Source organism: Corvus brachyrhynchos, unplaced genomic scaffold (genome assembly GCF_000691975.1).
Source record: "Corvus brachyrhynchos isolate BGI_N302 unplaced genomic scaffold, ASM69197v1 scaffold115, whole genome shotgun sequence".
NCBI lineage: Eukaryota > Metazoa > Chordata > Aves > Passeriformes > Corvidae > Corvus > Corvus brachyrhynchos.
Genome location: NW_008239553.1, coordinates 4631828 through 4648293, shown reverse-complemented (window position 1 = coordinate 4648293; position 16466 = coordinate 4631828). Strand labels below are relative to the sequence as shown.

The window sequence follows — 16466 nt, the reverse complement described above, 5'->3', positions numbered from 1 at the left end:
AGTGACCACTGACCTACAAATGCTCAGCTATTTATTATTAATATTTCACATATGTTCTGGCTGTCTAAATCTGCACATACGAATTTTGGGTGTAAAGTCCTGGCACAGTGATATTACAGCTACAAAACTTGGAAGTCTAAAACTTCTACATGCTACTTGGTAACTTCAGCTTACTCCATCCTGAAAATTTACTAGAGAAGGATCACTTTCTTGCCCATTTATTTTCTGAGAGCAGCTGCTGTCACTTTTCCTATTGATTCTGTACAGCTAAGAAAGCTCAGAGGGAAGTGGATCAGAGTCTGTCTTATCTTGTGTATTATGACACCTGGTTACCAAATTCCAGACAGTGAAACAAAAATCATAGTGATGGCACAAAACAAATGTCTAGGTCTTTATTTAAAGTGATGCAAATAACACAAATAGTCTGTGCCAGGTTAATGTAGAAATCGGCAGAAAAAACCACAGAGTAGCTCCTAATTTACAAAAGGAAATCCTCTGGAGAAAAAAGCAAATACAAACTCTAAACTGAAGCATTGAGACTTTGGAGATTAAAAGCAGAACACAATATTGCATATTAAAGGACTCTATTCCCATATTATAACTTGTAATTTTTTTGGCCAATGTGAACACACTCATACAGCATTAGCACAAACCAAACTTTAAATATAGGAAAGATTTGTTCAATTAGCCATCCCATTTAATATCAACCACCTTCATGATTTTCAGGATCCTTCTCAAATGTCCACTGAAGCTGTGGTACCTACTGCAATTGGTAGGGCTGAAAAACCTTAGAGAGAAAGTTAGTCTCAAGTTCTTTAGAACAGGGTGATTCCAATCTCTTAAGCTGAAATCCACTTAGCATAAAGAGGGAAGCACCCAGAGTGTTGACATCTGTCACAAAGAAGGAGAAATATTTAGGAGGGAGAAGTGATGCAGTAACTGAAGACTTGCTCCATCTATGAATGGATAACAAATACTTACTCTGAACCATACTTAATGTTGCCATATTTCTCAGAAAAGTCACACTTGGAAACAACTACGAACCTTCCTTATGACATGAACTTTTCTGGGGCTACGTGTTTGGCTTTTTTTTTTTTTTTTTTGTCTGAGAGCAAATTTCTGCCAATTTAGGTGACCCCAGATGCTCAGATTGAAAGCCACTTACCTAAGACAAGGAAAGAATTGTAGGAAGTATGAAAAAGAGGAAAGATGAACAAACAACACCCTCAGTGTATCACATGGAAGTACTGCACCTTGAGTAAGGTCTTCAAAGTAATCAAACCTCACTATTAAATTGGGCATTGATTGTTCTAAAAATCTAAATTAACTGCCACTGTAGCTGTTTGTTTCTTGTGGTATATCTGGCAGAGAGAATGAGGCCTCAGTAAATATTTTCACTGATTCCTATATACCAACTAAAGATGCATGACTTGGTGTCATCAACAGCATTAGAAATAAAAAGTAAAATTATCTCCAATCTTTGGTCAGCACAAAATTTTTACTGACATTTAGTTCTTTTTCAGTGCAGAGCCTGCAAAATATGGCATTCCTAACTCCACCATCTATGTTCCAACATCCTGGTTTTATGAAAATTATTGGGTCCTGACTTCTAATGTTATACAGACTAGTTCCCTTAAAATTTTTTCAGTACATATTTAGAAATTACAATGGCAGTATAATGCCTCAGAACTAAAAGTCAAGTCATTTTAAATTTAGGTACTGATTTTTTTCCCCCTACAATCTGGAATAAACAGAGCTGCATTATCTCCTGAATTATTACAAGATTCAAAGACTGTTGCTGTAGTCAGTGACTTGCATTAGGTTAGGCAAAATGCATGTTATCTGGAAATATGTGTCATTTAAATGATTTGCCTCTTTATGGGTAAATCATGTCAAGAGAGAACTGTACTTAATACAGATGTAAGTCAGCCTAATACCTGAGTTGTCAGAGCAAAGAACAAACTGAAACCAAGCTGCTAACAGGAGTTATTAACTCCATACTTATTTTTTATGAATGCTTAAAACTAGTATTCCCCACAGTGAAATTCAGTAAAGACAGCTTTTTTTCTTTTTGCAGTAGGAATGACATATCACTGAGCTCAATGGAAATAAGTTTCAATCCCTGCAGCAGATGAACAGTCTCATCTAGAGACATCTCAGCAGCAGTGCATCAATAAGGAGTCTTTTTTTTTACTTTTGCTAGTCACTGCTTACAGATACAGAGACACATAAGCCAGAGTGGGTGCTGTATTACCATTTTACATTTGAGAATGGGTAACAATGCTGCTCAGAGGTCATGTGAAAAATTTAGGTGTGCTCACTACTTGAGTGACATCGTATATTCCCAATTAGGCTAAAATATATTCATTACAGAAATTAAACTGAAACCCAGCACACCATCACCCATCACTTTTATAGAACCAGTCTTGTTCGGTGCTTTGTGTCACAGGCAATATAATTTACCAGGATTTACAAAAATAATTTGGAATGAGAGAACTCAGCTACCAGAACCTTTTGTGCATCTAAAACTACTGGGATCTCAGACATCAACATTTGGGCTAAATGAGCACCTTAAGAACAGTCTTACTTTCTGCACCACAGTGACTTGGTTGCAATCTGACATTAACAAGCCAGGGAAGTGTCACAGGGAAGTGATGTTTGGGAGACCATCCTCTAGACAACATAAAAACATGAACTTTGACTTTCATGGCAACGTTAACACTGGTGATTAACACACTGCATACTCTAATTGCCTTGATCTTTCAAGATGAACATGGCAATTTCCTAAAGATCTTCTGAGATGTTAACAGCAACCATGTTATTCCAATCACATATGAACAGATATTTGATTGCAAAGCATTTGCCAAGGGAAAAAAACGCAAGCCACTTCTTTTGAGGTGAGTTTTAAAAGCAATAGGATGAGCAGTAACGAGAGAAGAGACCTATCTTTAGCAGCTATTGCTGCTCTGCTTACCTTAATCGTAAATTAACATGGCTCTATCTATATTCTGCTTACAGTTAATGCAGTCCTTTTCTTACTGTTTTCATGAAAAAAATACAAATTTATACTTCAAAATGAATCCCATGATTGAGCTCTGAAAGCAGAAACTGCACTACACTTAGGACTGAACAGGATTGCCATCAAAAAGGTTACAGGCCATACCCTGAACTCCAGGAGCAACACCAAACAAATTTGTTGCTTTCCAAACACGCAAGCATAAAAAAAATACAACTAAAGAATTCTCAGTTAATTTTTAGTGAAAAATGATCAACAAAGTGATAGACCAGGTAAGTAAAAGGAGAAGAAGACTAAGTTTTAATTAGAATTACCTGGCTGCACAATACTGACCTGTGAATGTTTGCTAGGTCTGTATTTAGCTCAAGAGAAATACAATACCACATATTGACTGTGCACTACAGGACCCAGGAAGGATACAAAGCAGGTGGGCAACCTACATCTGCAGAAGCATAAAACAGTTCACAGCCTTGTTGCTGACTTGAAAAGCAACCAGCCCAAGCAGTGGTCAGTCTTGCTCTCTCTGAACCCAACAGTATCACTGCTGATTGCAACCATGCACGACTCAGCTCCAGAACAGTAACATCAGCAGACCTCCAGTGCCTTCCACAGTTGTAACACACTGGATAAACCAATAAAAAGACATATCTACTACCCACATATCATCATAACTTCTGTTCTGGATAACAAAAACCAGATTGCAGTAAGTTCCCTCTCTGATAAAGTTAAGTATCAGTGAGAGTATTGAAATAGAATGAGTAGTGTAGTGACCAAATTTTAAACTAAGCTTTTACTGTGTTTTCTCCCTACACACACAAACACTATTTGCTAATTTTTAGCTTTTTCCTTTAATATAAATCCTCCTTTGAAAAGCCAGAAGTTACAGGACAAAAATAAACATTTTCAAAGGACAGGACAAACTACTGATTGAAAAAGTGAAGTATGGAAAACAAATAATGAAAAGCAAAATGAAGTATTTTAAAAGTTGATTTTCATAAATTCCTCCCTTTGATAGCCAATGGCCCTTCTTCAAAGATGAAGAGAGGCATGCTCAAAATAGAATAGTCAGAAAAGAACTAAATAAAAAGCTTCCATTTGATGCATAGCAAAAACCAGAATGACAATTTACGCCATCAAAATTTAGGCTGAAGCAGACAAAATGAAGCATACAAAAGTTCTTTCTCTTTTATTATTTATTCCAACAACAGTTTTCCAGTTAAGAGGTTTATATGGTAAAACTGTTCTTACTCATAGGAAGTTTTAAAATCTGATTTGTAGCCAAAAAGATGCCTCTAAATTGCCTTAGCTATAGATTTAAAGGTTATCTATTTGTCTCATCACAGCAGTTCTGATTAAACCTTTCAAAACATACAAATGCCAACAATACATAACCAGATTTCTTGATCATATTGAGAGAAAAACTTCACCACCGCGTAATAGACCACTCCCTGAAGAACAGATACAAAAATTCTCCTTATGAAATATAAAGAAGTGACAAATAAAACATGGGAAAAAAATTAAAGGGGAAGAGAAACCTATTTAAAATAGAACAATAATGCAGTTTAATAAGGGACATGTGTGCAAAACATTCTGAAGAATTCAGCAGGCTACTCTTTAACAGCGTAGAAAATGTCAACCTTCCTCCCAGCAACAGGGAGCAGAAAACTGAAGAGATTGACCACCTAAAGCCTTCACTCTCCTCCTTCCTCTCCACCCACTAAAATAAGAGCTTTTTTCACAATGCACATCTAGAAGCAGAAACTTACTCTATGATGCCAGGAATAGAGCCTAAAACATAGAAACATCTAAATGTAACCCCCCAATAATCCTGTCAGTGAATAAAAGAAGACTAGAAAATGTCTCTTTCATAGAACCCTCTTTCTATATATGGAGCAGAAAGGTAAGTAGCCCTCCAGTCTGAATTTCAGTCTGTGTCTCAAGAGTAATGATTTTTTCTTCTTGTTTGTTTTGGGGAAAGAGAGGAAAAAAAGCAAGAGAAATAAGCACATAAAAAGTTCTGAAGACAAAGGCTTGTCCTCAGTGACTGCTCCTTGGGCCATATTTTTTTACTGTAGATAAGAAAATAGTTACTTATGAATTTCTTAACAATAAACACTCACCCACAGTAGATCACAATATAAGGCATGCTGTGAATATTAAATAACTAATATTTAGATTCCTGTACACAACACAATTGTGAAATCTGTTTATAATTAAGCCAAAGAAAATTCTTAGTTTAAGTATCATTAGCATAAGCAAAGCCTACAGTGGCCTGCATTTTTTTTTCCTCTTTCTAATCTTTTCTCTTTTCCACCAATCTATTATGCTAAACATCACATATTTTGTAGATTCCAACAGATCCTAAGTATCTACGAACTCAAGTCTAAAAAGGATTTTAAGTAAAACAGTAACCTACTACTGAGAAATGGCATCATATAGTTAAACTCTACAGGAGTCAACTACTCCACTGTGGGTTACTGTTAGCTTCCCACTTCTCTGAACGCAAGGGGTTGAAACTCCAAAGCCAAGGAAAGGCCTTATATATGTCTTTTGATTACCACTCTGTCTGTAAAGTTTGCACCATATACTGGAATTTAAACAATATACCACAGGCACATGATTCCATGTTTTTTATTTTGAGAAAATGTTTTGGTAAGCTGTATTTACGTTTATCTGCATATCTCTTCACTAGGTTATACTGCTCAGCAAGAGCAGATTATGAGTCAGACTCGATCCACGACAATTTAGATATTTGTTTGGAATAGATATCCATGCAACTGCTCCTCCTAACTGGACATCAAAGCAGAGGTACTGACAAGCTCAAACAGCAAACCAGTGTGTTAACTGGTCAGGTAAGCCTGTCCCTTACTAACCTAAGAGAGCTTTTAAGTGCATGGCAGTTTGCCTGACAGGGCACATCCTACACAAATCCATTAAAAAGCAGAACTGCTGCTGTAAATAGGATTAAAAAAAAAAAAATCCTGGTGTTGACGGAATGTTGATCAAGAAGCAGATTAGTCTTTTCTTAAGTAAGGAATATCTGCAGAAGGTTGTTTGACAAGAATACTGCCAACCACCCTAGATTAGAATTCAACAAGAAAACACTCTCTTCACACTGCCAGAACAGTACGAAGTCATAGAATAGCTACTGCAGAAAGACTAGAAATTTTTGGAAGAATGTCCCTTCTCCCCAAAATGGCTACATTCAAGAAGCTTCAATCTCTTCCTCTAGGGAAATGCTGAACTGTCCTAGTTTCAGTCTCTAGTAGCCAGAACAGATGATAGATTTAAAGCTTTGAGGACAGTCAGAGCACAACACAAACTCACATGAACCAGGCAACCAACCTTAAAAGGAAAAAATAAATCAATAAAGCAGACAGATCAGGGGTAGTTAAGTGCCTGGCACTCCATGGCTCAGCATGCAGTGCTCATTTCAATCTGAGCACATGGCATTGCACGCTGCTTTGAGACAACCTCCACATGACTCATTACAGGCTGAGGCTACACATCATCACTTTACAAGTTCTCAGATTTAAGCCAAGTGAATACAGCCTTCAAGGTCTTGGCCAGCTGCTAATGACACTAAACTACATATTGTCACTTTTCCCATATGTGGGGACCATATGTTCTTTTCTCTTCCAAACATGCTTTAACCAAGTCATTAATTCAGTGTGTACAGCTCAACTATAAATATGTTTGTAAAACTACCTCTCCTTCAGATGTAGCTGGGGAATTACTCTTCTTCCTAAGAAGGCTGATGAACATACGCAGTTGTTGGAACTTTTAAAATAGGTCCAGCTCTAGGAGGTGCACCCAATTAAGATTCAGTAAGAAATTTTAGCAGATACATGTAAGTAACTGCCACTGGCAAAGACAGCCTCTCAAACAGAGAGGAAGACACAGGCAGTCATAAACTTCTCATTTTCTCAACATTCTTGTCACAAAAAAGCACCACACACATTGCAGAGAAATGTTAATACATCTGATAACTGAAGGTATCAAGTTTTGAAAAATTTAGTTGGAAAGAGAATCTTTTCCCTTCCAGCAATGCCTGACATTTCTCCTCCTCCTACATGAACATGCAGCTATTGCTCAGGTAAAGGAAGGATCCCAGTAATGTATGAAGAATAATCTTTTGCACTGTAAAGGCAGATAAAAATGGAAAATGTCACATTCTATTTAGTTTAATACTGTACTGCTATTTCTTCATATTGAATGGTTTTGCATCAGTGAACTCTCATTGAATTCCCCTACAGTTCTAAATTCCCTTCCATAGTGCAATTCTCATTTCTTCAGTTACTCCTGCAGCTGAGGCCATGATTTTCTCCTCTCCCCCCTCTGCTAGCCGATGGCCTTTTGATCTTGGGAAGAGACAGAATGGATCCGAACACTAAACATTGCAGGTAACATTCTTAACAGAGCATGATGCAAAGTGAGACTCATGACTGCTGGGAGAAGCTGTCAGTACACTGCCATGCAGGAAATAAGCAGGCCATGTATGTAAGATAGCAAGACATACTTTGCATGGTGAAAGAAGCTGCAGAACAAACTCACCCATTAGCATATTTAACACATGCAAAAGAGAATGACATTTGAGCATTAGAGATATACTTAAGGAAGCACGCATTGTTTACAGAAACCTTTAAATTCTTAATGGCTTTCCAGCAAGCAGCAGCTTGGAAGCAATGTGCACGAGCAGTGGGTGCGCAGCCTTTGGATACTGGTGTAGCTACAAATGCCACGTTTAATGTAGCACCACATTCTTTCATTTTTCAATTTAAGAATCTCAATCTATACATCTTTTACATAGTTTTGACAAGAAAAATACATGGAAAGTAAAGACAGGTTTCAAAGTGAGCTTGGCACAGGGGTATTAGGGCAAGGTCATTCACTTTCAACTTCCTTCAGCCACTCAAGGCACACTAGATGAAGACTTTCCAGGGAAAGGTATGATTTATAAATCAGGCTCCAAGGACTGAAAAGTATCAAGAAGCCTGCATCTGGCCAACTATCTTCAAGATCACATCACTAATATTCTAAGATTACTGCAACAAAAGTGGACTGTGGGAACTGCTTCTTCCCTTACTGGGCTAGCGTGCAGAAACAGTAGCACAAACCCAAAATAATTGGGTCACATTATTCTCACAGAGCACATTCTCACACGGATTTCTCCAAGATCTTCCACTCAGAAGCACATTGGACATTTCCTGCCACCCCCACTCCCCAGGGATGTTGGCTTCTACCAGGACAAAAAGCAGTCCTCATTCTCCGCAGCTCCCACCTGCCTGCATTCTGCAAGATGTTTTCACTCTACAAAAGTACAATTTAAACTCCTCTTACTCCTTTAGCACCACAGAGCCCAAATATGGTGACCTAGAGTCCACTTGCACAGCACCCACCAGATCTTGCAGGACTGTCACTGTATGATCTTCACTGCTAGAGATGCTTGGCTGCCAGAGGGAGAAAGAATCCAGCTTGATTTTCAGATTCCAGGTGGAACTGGCAAGGTGAACAACAGGCACACGGGTGTACTCCTGTGCATGTACAGGGCAGCAACATGCAACTGAGTATTTAACTTCGAAGGATAACAATGATTTTAGAACTGCCACTATTTCACACAGAACCCACTTTCTCTATGCTACTGCTAAATGACCAAGGTAAATTATTGCCACGATGTGTTTCTGAGAGCTTGGACAAGCTGTTCACATGCTTCATAGAATTCTGCTTGTTTAAAAACCATACTGGTGTTGACTCTTCTGTTCATACAAATGAACACTACCATAAGGCAAGAGAGACAGTAAAAGCAACAGAGAAACAAATGGCCACAGATCCCACCCTTTGTCACAAACTGTCAGATAAATAAGAGTACTAATATATGTGGTATTCTCAATAAGCTTCAGGAGCACTCATGAATTCTGCGCTCTAATATGCAAATCAAGATGAGAAAAAGCTGAACTTCCATCATACAGAAGTGCTCAGTTCAGAATCCCATAAAAGTGGTACGGATTCTGGCCTTCTGCTTCAACTAAAACACAATTAAATTTTGAACTAAGCTCAATATCCTTTGTTCCAAGAGTAAACATCTTAGGGGATGTTTACGCCATTAATGTTAATGTAACACCATTAACACTGTAAGTGATAAGCATTCCTTGGACAAACAAGATACAGCAACTTGAGAAGGAGGAAACTACTATTATGATAAAAATGTCTAAAAGGACCTCATGCTGTAGGAAATGGAACCAAAACTCAGCAACCTGTTGCTGGGACTTTCAAGTCAGTCATAACTGGTAGGGAGTAACTGAGTTAAGTGAAAGGTGCATTTAAAAATGCAAAGTATTTCACATCCCTGTATCTTAACACACTATTGGAAAGAAAATTATGTGACGCTTTTGCTTAATGTTTGTGCACCTCAAATCACTATAGGAACTTGAGGTGATTGCAGCTGTCAAACTAGAGTCAGAGGCTTAAACTGGGATGTTGACTTAAGGAAGTTATTTAATCTGTCATAAGCTTACTATTAGAGTTTCAAGAAGAGATTCTCCTTTCAGGTCAACCTCTCCCCTTTAAGTCAATTTGCTTAAAGGTCTAAGCTTATTAACTTTAACTTACTTTAACTTGTAAGAACCTAAGTGCTGGGGGATAAAGGAAAATCCATACACATATAAGATGAAACACCTTTCCCGTGTTTTATTTTAAGGGGAAATAGAACAAACCAGGAGTTTTGATTTCATGTGGCACAGAGTATTGGTACCACAAGAGGGCACTAAATCCACGGCTAAAGCGGATCCGTATTACAGAACTCGCACTGAGGAACAAGGATGAACTGCTTTCACAAACACTCCCTCTACCTACAAGGATTCAGGTTTCCCGATGGTATGCGCATACATTCCTAATGAACTCACACTCCCTTTACTTTACACAGAGCAACACGAAGCCTTTTGTAAAAGCACTATCCTGCCAAGGATGAAAGACAGTGAGACTCGAAGCTTGAAACAAGTCATGCTTCATGTTTTGAATAGCAACAGTCTATTAATAAGATTTTGAATTTTGGTCTTGTCTAAAAGAATGTGAAGTGCATGAGCTCATAACAAAATGGAGCAGTGAGTCAGAGGTAGATGCTTAGTCAGATAAAAATATTATGAGCACAAATGACTTCTGTTTGCCCAGGCAACACAATTCTGTTTACACATAGAAGGTAAAGTCTTATCCAACACCAATTAACAAATCAGAATGTTTCAGTGGCCAGCTGACCATTACACTAAAAATATGGTTCTCATATTCTGTAACCTTTTTAATAAGACTTGGCAACATCTGAATGTTTACATCAGCCAGGGAAGTGCCACAGGAACAATCCCATAGTTGGACAGTCCTCTACAGACCTTAATACCTGATAAAAGCTACTTGCAATATTTTAAGCCATAAAGTGTGCAAGACAAATCTCAGCAATGTACCATTCAGTATCAGATAAAAATGATGCTGGCTTTCTCTACTAGCTTAATAAGCAGCCTAACTACTTAATTTCTGGACCTCTGAGAGCTGGCCCTGTTTTTCACATTAAGCTTTTTACACTTGTTAACACATGTCTCTTGGTCCTGTTATTTGTGTGTCAGAGATGGCTGCTGAAGTTATCTGTCAAGCAACACAAAGTTTCTTAACCTGCTTCAGGAACTGACTCACCAGTAACCTAACAGATGATGTAGCAACACCCTCAACACTGCCAAGTCACCTCTGGAAGGATCACCACAGGGTAACACTGGAAGAATGAAGTCTTCCAACTGTTCTGTCAGGTATTTGAGAATCAGGCACTATGTGGACTCTTGCTGTAGAGCATCTGTATCAGATGCCACTGACTGAACTCCTGCAGCTGTCTCAAATACTTGCCCACAGGTGATAGGGTTGGAGTACCTTAGGACACTTCACACACATCCTCCATATGAAAAAAACCCCACCAATAACATCTGCAGATTTAGAAATTCTTTTACAATGAAAACAAACTTTTAGATAAATTTGAATACAAGAGGCAAAAGTTAAATAGGAAAGCGTTGGTCTAAGATTTTTAATTCTCATTCTCATGTGCATGAAGTGACTTAGGTTTAAAACAAATTATCTATACCAGAAATAAGTTACTAAAAAACAGTACCAGGCACCAGTACAGACAGGAGCACGTAAGCAAGCATCCAACAAGTCAGCATTAGTGTGCCATACTTCCCAAGTCCTGTGCTAACAGCAAACACCCCAACATGCTTGAGAAAATGCCTATTTCACTTATTTGAAATAAACACCAAGCACATACTGTAATCAAAAATCAGGCCATGAATTCAGATTTTTGATCCCATATTCCATCTCATGCTAGCATATAATTCCCACTGACCATTTGCTGGATTCTGCCAATGGCTCACAGCAGCAGAGCAAGGAATTCCATGTCTCGCTACTTAGTTCAGTTTTCATGAACAGAGGCTTTTGACAGGCGAAGCAAAAACACAGCTATCACATGGGCCTACAACCCAAAGCACAGGAAGCCTACTGCTGTTACTTTCAGAAATACTGAAGGAATGCTCATCAAAACAAGATATTAAACCAGAGAAACATCTGACATTCCAAGCTCTTGGTAAATTTTTCAGCATAAGGTATCGATCTCAAAGGATACAAATACTTTATGACATGCCATCAAGTGAATAATAACAATCTCTTTTCAACTGTTTTCCTTGGACTGAAGGGTCAACAGAAGATTCCCAAAATTTCAGGATACTTTTAAGTGTGAAACGTTATTTCTGAGTACACATTCTTGAAATCATTCTGGTTTTGGAGACTTCACCTCACCTTCATATAGTCTGTCAAGGTTCCTCTTGAGTCAGTTGAAGTTTATAGTGGGAGGAAAAAAAGTATTTCCCCAAACCTTATGCAAATAATATAGGTAAAGCTACCTTTCTGTTTTTCAATTCTGAGTTTTGACTTAAACCGCAAATCATCATCAAGGCTGAATTAACCAGTTCGTTTATTTTACACTCTGCACAAGAATGTACAAAGAATATTTACAGTATTTGTCAGGTTCATATTTTCAGATTTCTTGCACTAAAACAAAAGATGAACTAGAAGGTATTATAAATAAAAATGAAAAATAAACATTAAGACAAGAAGAGTCCCAGTAAAAGGCAAAAAATATAAATACAGAGTAAAATACTTAAATAATGGAATACTGAAATTCAATGAGCACATTAACAAACTAAGGCATATTCAGCTCCCTCTTTATTTAGCAGCTTCACAGATTCCTTAATGAACAAAACCCAACCCCAGTGTACCAGATGAACATATTCATGCTCACTTTGCTAACCTGTGGCCAAGCTGGAAAAAAAAGGAAAGATAAAACTTTTCTCATAAGCACTTTTGCACATTCAAGAAATACAAACTTCCTAAACAGCAGATGCTGTAACAGCTGACGTCTAAATGAACATCCTGCCTCAGGAACCAAAGCAGAAAGAAGCCAAGAATCAACCAAACCACATTATGACAAGTTTAAGGAAGAAAAGCGTATAAAACAAAAGATGTCAAAGATAACTTTGGAGTTCAGATACAACCATTGCTTGTTACCATTTCTGTTCTGTGAATGTACTTTTAAATTGCTTTCTACTTAACTTCAAAATGAGGCAGCTACGACTAAGGTTTGACTGGAATAACTTTAACCTTGTGAGTTACAGACTTTTTAAAGATCTTAATTAAAAGTAAACAAACACTGATTTTTCTAGAACAGTGTAAGTGTCTCTTGTGATGAAATGTGCAAGTTCCATTACTGCTTACAGTATCTAGTAGGATTTTTCTAAGAAGGGCAATCTGAAGTTAAGAGATTCATTGGGAGGTACCAGCATAGGAGTTGACATTATGGACATCAGCAAGACACCCATCAGCTGGGCTGTGGCACCACTCCCTACAGCCCACTTAGCCAAACAGCACTCATTTATTTCTCTGCACAGCTGATGGGCTCTCAATCAGAGCAAAATGTACAGGGCCATAGAAAGTAGTATTATTCTAATGGAATAGTCCTGGAATTTCACCTTCTATGGCATCATCCATGTTGTACCAGGAGATAGGATGGCCTCTCATCTATGTTTAGACAGCACAGTTCTAGATGCTAAATCAGAGGAGGTTTCTCCATATCTTTTCAGTGGAGAGGGAATTTAAAGAAACCCCAAACCCTCAGAGGAAGTCCTAGCAATGCTAAAAATCACAAGCATTTCTCTGGTGAGGTTTACACTCAAAAGTAAAGAAAATATTAGGTGGAAAGATACCTTAGTAACAATTTGAGAGAGAAGCTATTAGAAAATAGATTAATAAATTGTCTTCAAGACTGCTCTTAAGTATCATATTAGCCATATTCAAGTACAGACAAAGTACTGAAAATATTCAGTGGGATTGAATAAAATCTCCAAAAGTATTCCATCTCCAAAAGCTATTATTTTTTTTTAAATATAAGTAGCCATTTATGACAAGAAATCATTCTATTAAAAATATTTTAAAATATTTTTTGAGGAGAGATTGGATTCGAGGTCATTCTTACAGATTTTTTGAGTGTTAAGAGCAGTGATCACAGGTCCCACATAAATAATATAATGCTGACACAAGACAGTCTATTCCTTAAAGACTGAACTCTAGAAAATGATGACCAAAGTACTGAACACACTGAAAGGATATGAATTAAAACTAAACTGCTCTTCATCAAATTGCTCAGCTTTAAGAAAACAAATCCATCTGACTGTAAGATCTGAAGGGATGTACAAAGGGGCTGCTGAGCAGCCTAGCAGTAGATGTGCACTTCCATAAAAACTGAATCCAGCATGCCTTGTTTATGAGTAAGAGGTATTGGTGTTGCTGTTAAGGTATTACTGACAGTCAGGAAGTAATTTGCACTTAGTGGAAGCCCTCTAGATATTTAAGAAGTCATCCTCGAGCAATTATTTAATGGACTGTAACTTTTCCATTAACAGCAGCGTCTCAACCTTGGTCCTTAAAGGTGGAAAGCACTGTAAGGCAAAAGGGTGGAAACTTGGAAAAAGAAAAGATGCAACACCCAAGGCAAACAGACATTATTTGACTTGTGGTCCATCTTTCAGCAGTTGCTTACCACTGCACACAGAAGAGGTGATGTTGTACAGAAAAGGATAAAACTGCAAACACCGGATCATCTTCAGGCTGCTTTCACACTCCAAGCACTTGGTTGTCAAATCCAGTGCTTGTCTGAAGGCCTGCAGCGCTCCACTGATGTTGTTCTGAGCCAGGTAGGCATTTCCTAGGCTCAAAAATGTCAGGGGCTGTAAAGACAAAAGTGACACACTGCAGCGTAAGTATGCTCACTGTTTAAGATTAAAGCCAACTAGGAAAAACCCTTGTCAAGTCACACCCTCCCAAATTTGGTGGGAAAGAATTTAGAAAACTTCTTAAACAGGCACTGCCTAGTCTTACAATGGAGAACTAACAGCTTGATGCATTGATGCTAAATGAAAGCTGTTTTGCCATAGGGTTTAGGAATTCCATCTTTCTACAATAAAAAACCAGCTGTTAAATACACATTGACTGAAATGAAGCATTAAAAACTTACTTATAACCATCAGAAACATAATGCTTACTTCAGAGAACACCAAAGAACTAAACTGAAATGCTTGAAGACAATTTAGAATCATTAAAAGTCTGCAAAAAAGTAAAAATAGTACTAGTGTTCTAGCAGGACAGATGCATGCATTTGCCAAAAGTCTCCAAATTTGCCTTAGCAAAACTAGGTTACTGAAGACACCAGTGTCACACTAGCTTAGGGGCACACATTTATGCCTTTAAAGCCTTTGTAAAACAGTATTTTTGTCTACTGCTTTTGGCTAGTGTCCCTAAAATATGTATTTTTTTTTGAAAAGTAAAGATTATAAACACCTTTTTCACTGGGTAGAACTCAACACTTTAGTACAGACACATAGCATTACATTTGTTGGTTGACTGAAAAGTCTTTCACTTGGACAAAGTAATTTGCTGCAATTAACAGTACAGTGCTAGAATAATGACTACAGCATTGTAATTTAGCAGTCGTTTTTCCCACTGAAACAGTTTTTTACATTGATTATCTAAAAATGTGAAGACTAATCAGTAGCTGAAGATTTTTCCAACTCAGCTTGTATTACTAAACAGCATTCAGAAAATGGTGCAAGCTGAGCAACAGGATTTTTTTTCTTTTTAACAGCTTTTGCTGATAGAGCACATCTTTTTCTCCCAGTAGCTGTAAATAATTTTAATTTGTATTTACTTTCCATTATACTCCAGGAAACACCATGCGAGTACAATGTCTCCTGCTAGTTTTTCTGGTACAATAGGTATTACAGGACTGAGTACACCTGAAAGAAACAGGAGCAAGCATTACTATAACGAGGCAGGATTTGCTAATATTTTTGAAGAAAAGCCCTACTCACACAGCATGGTCCTAAGGACTCCTAGGTTCCTCCCCTCCAAGGCTGTGTTTTCAAGTGCTCTTATTAAGGCATATCACTCAAGCATAGTTCTTTCTGTAGCTGCTTTTTGCACTCTTACCTGCCACCCAAATGGACCACATTCCTTTCCAACACTTGAAAATTTGTTTCTGAATGCTACACTGAACATGCTTATTCTGTTTTTAGCTTTCTTATGTGCTAGGTGACTGGTGCCCTGGTAGGTTTAAACTCTGTTAATCTAACTAGAGAGGCAGAAGCACAGGAAAGTCACTTGAACTTCTTACTGAAGCATGTCAAATGTACGACCAAAATTACCTGCTAAAGAAAAGGTGTTCCCTGCTATGCTATTCCTCCCCCCTTCCTCTTCACAACTGTTCTGGCCAGTCCAGTAGTTCAAACAGTTTATATAGAAACTGTCTATCTGACATAGGTGACAACCTACAGCATGTTTATAATGTTGCTGTTCAGAAATACAAAACCTGGTTTGAATCTATGGATGGAAGTAAAGCCACCAAACAACTAGAAGATGTTTTCCTCTATGTATAGAGATAAAACCTAGGGACAAATAAAACAGTACAGATAAAAAGTCAAGCGTCACAGAAAGATGTCTGTACAGTCAAAAATCTTGGTGATATATATGCTACTTTAAGGGTTTTTAAGAATCAAGATACAAGGCTGACAGCTTGACAGAGCTCTGTTTTAGGTTAAAATGTTGCCAAACACCAGGATTAAATTCCTTGGAGGCATTGCTAATAATACAGGTTTGGGGAGACTAAAAGTCTGTCAAGATGTTTATACTCTCAACAATCAGCATCACCCCCAATGCACTCAAGAGTTCATATGAAAATTAACATCCATTGCAAATCACAAGCTGGAAGATGAACTGCATGCGGAGTAAGCACAAGTAACATGTATTTAGAAAATAATGAGGGAAAACATTCACTGCTGAGCAAACACAAACCTCATCATCTTACCTCAGAGGCATTGAT

At 37.8% G+C, this 16466-nt stretch overlaps 1 protein-coding gene across 1 annotated transcript in view; it reads right to left on the bottom strand.

Moving 5' to 3' along the window:
- The window catches only part of TTC17 (tetratricopeptide repeat domain 17), a 43557-nt gene that overhangs the window by 13843 nt on the left and 13248 nt on the right, over positions 1 to 16466 (bottom strand). The window contains exon 15 of the mRNA XM_017742175.1: positions 14133 to 14319. Coding sequence (XP_017597664.1) covers positions 14133 to 14319 — 187 coding nt within the window. The remainder of the gene's footprint in view (positions 1 to 14132; positions 14320 to 16466) is intronic.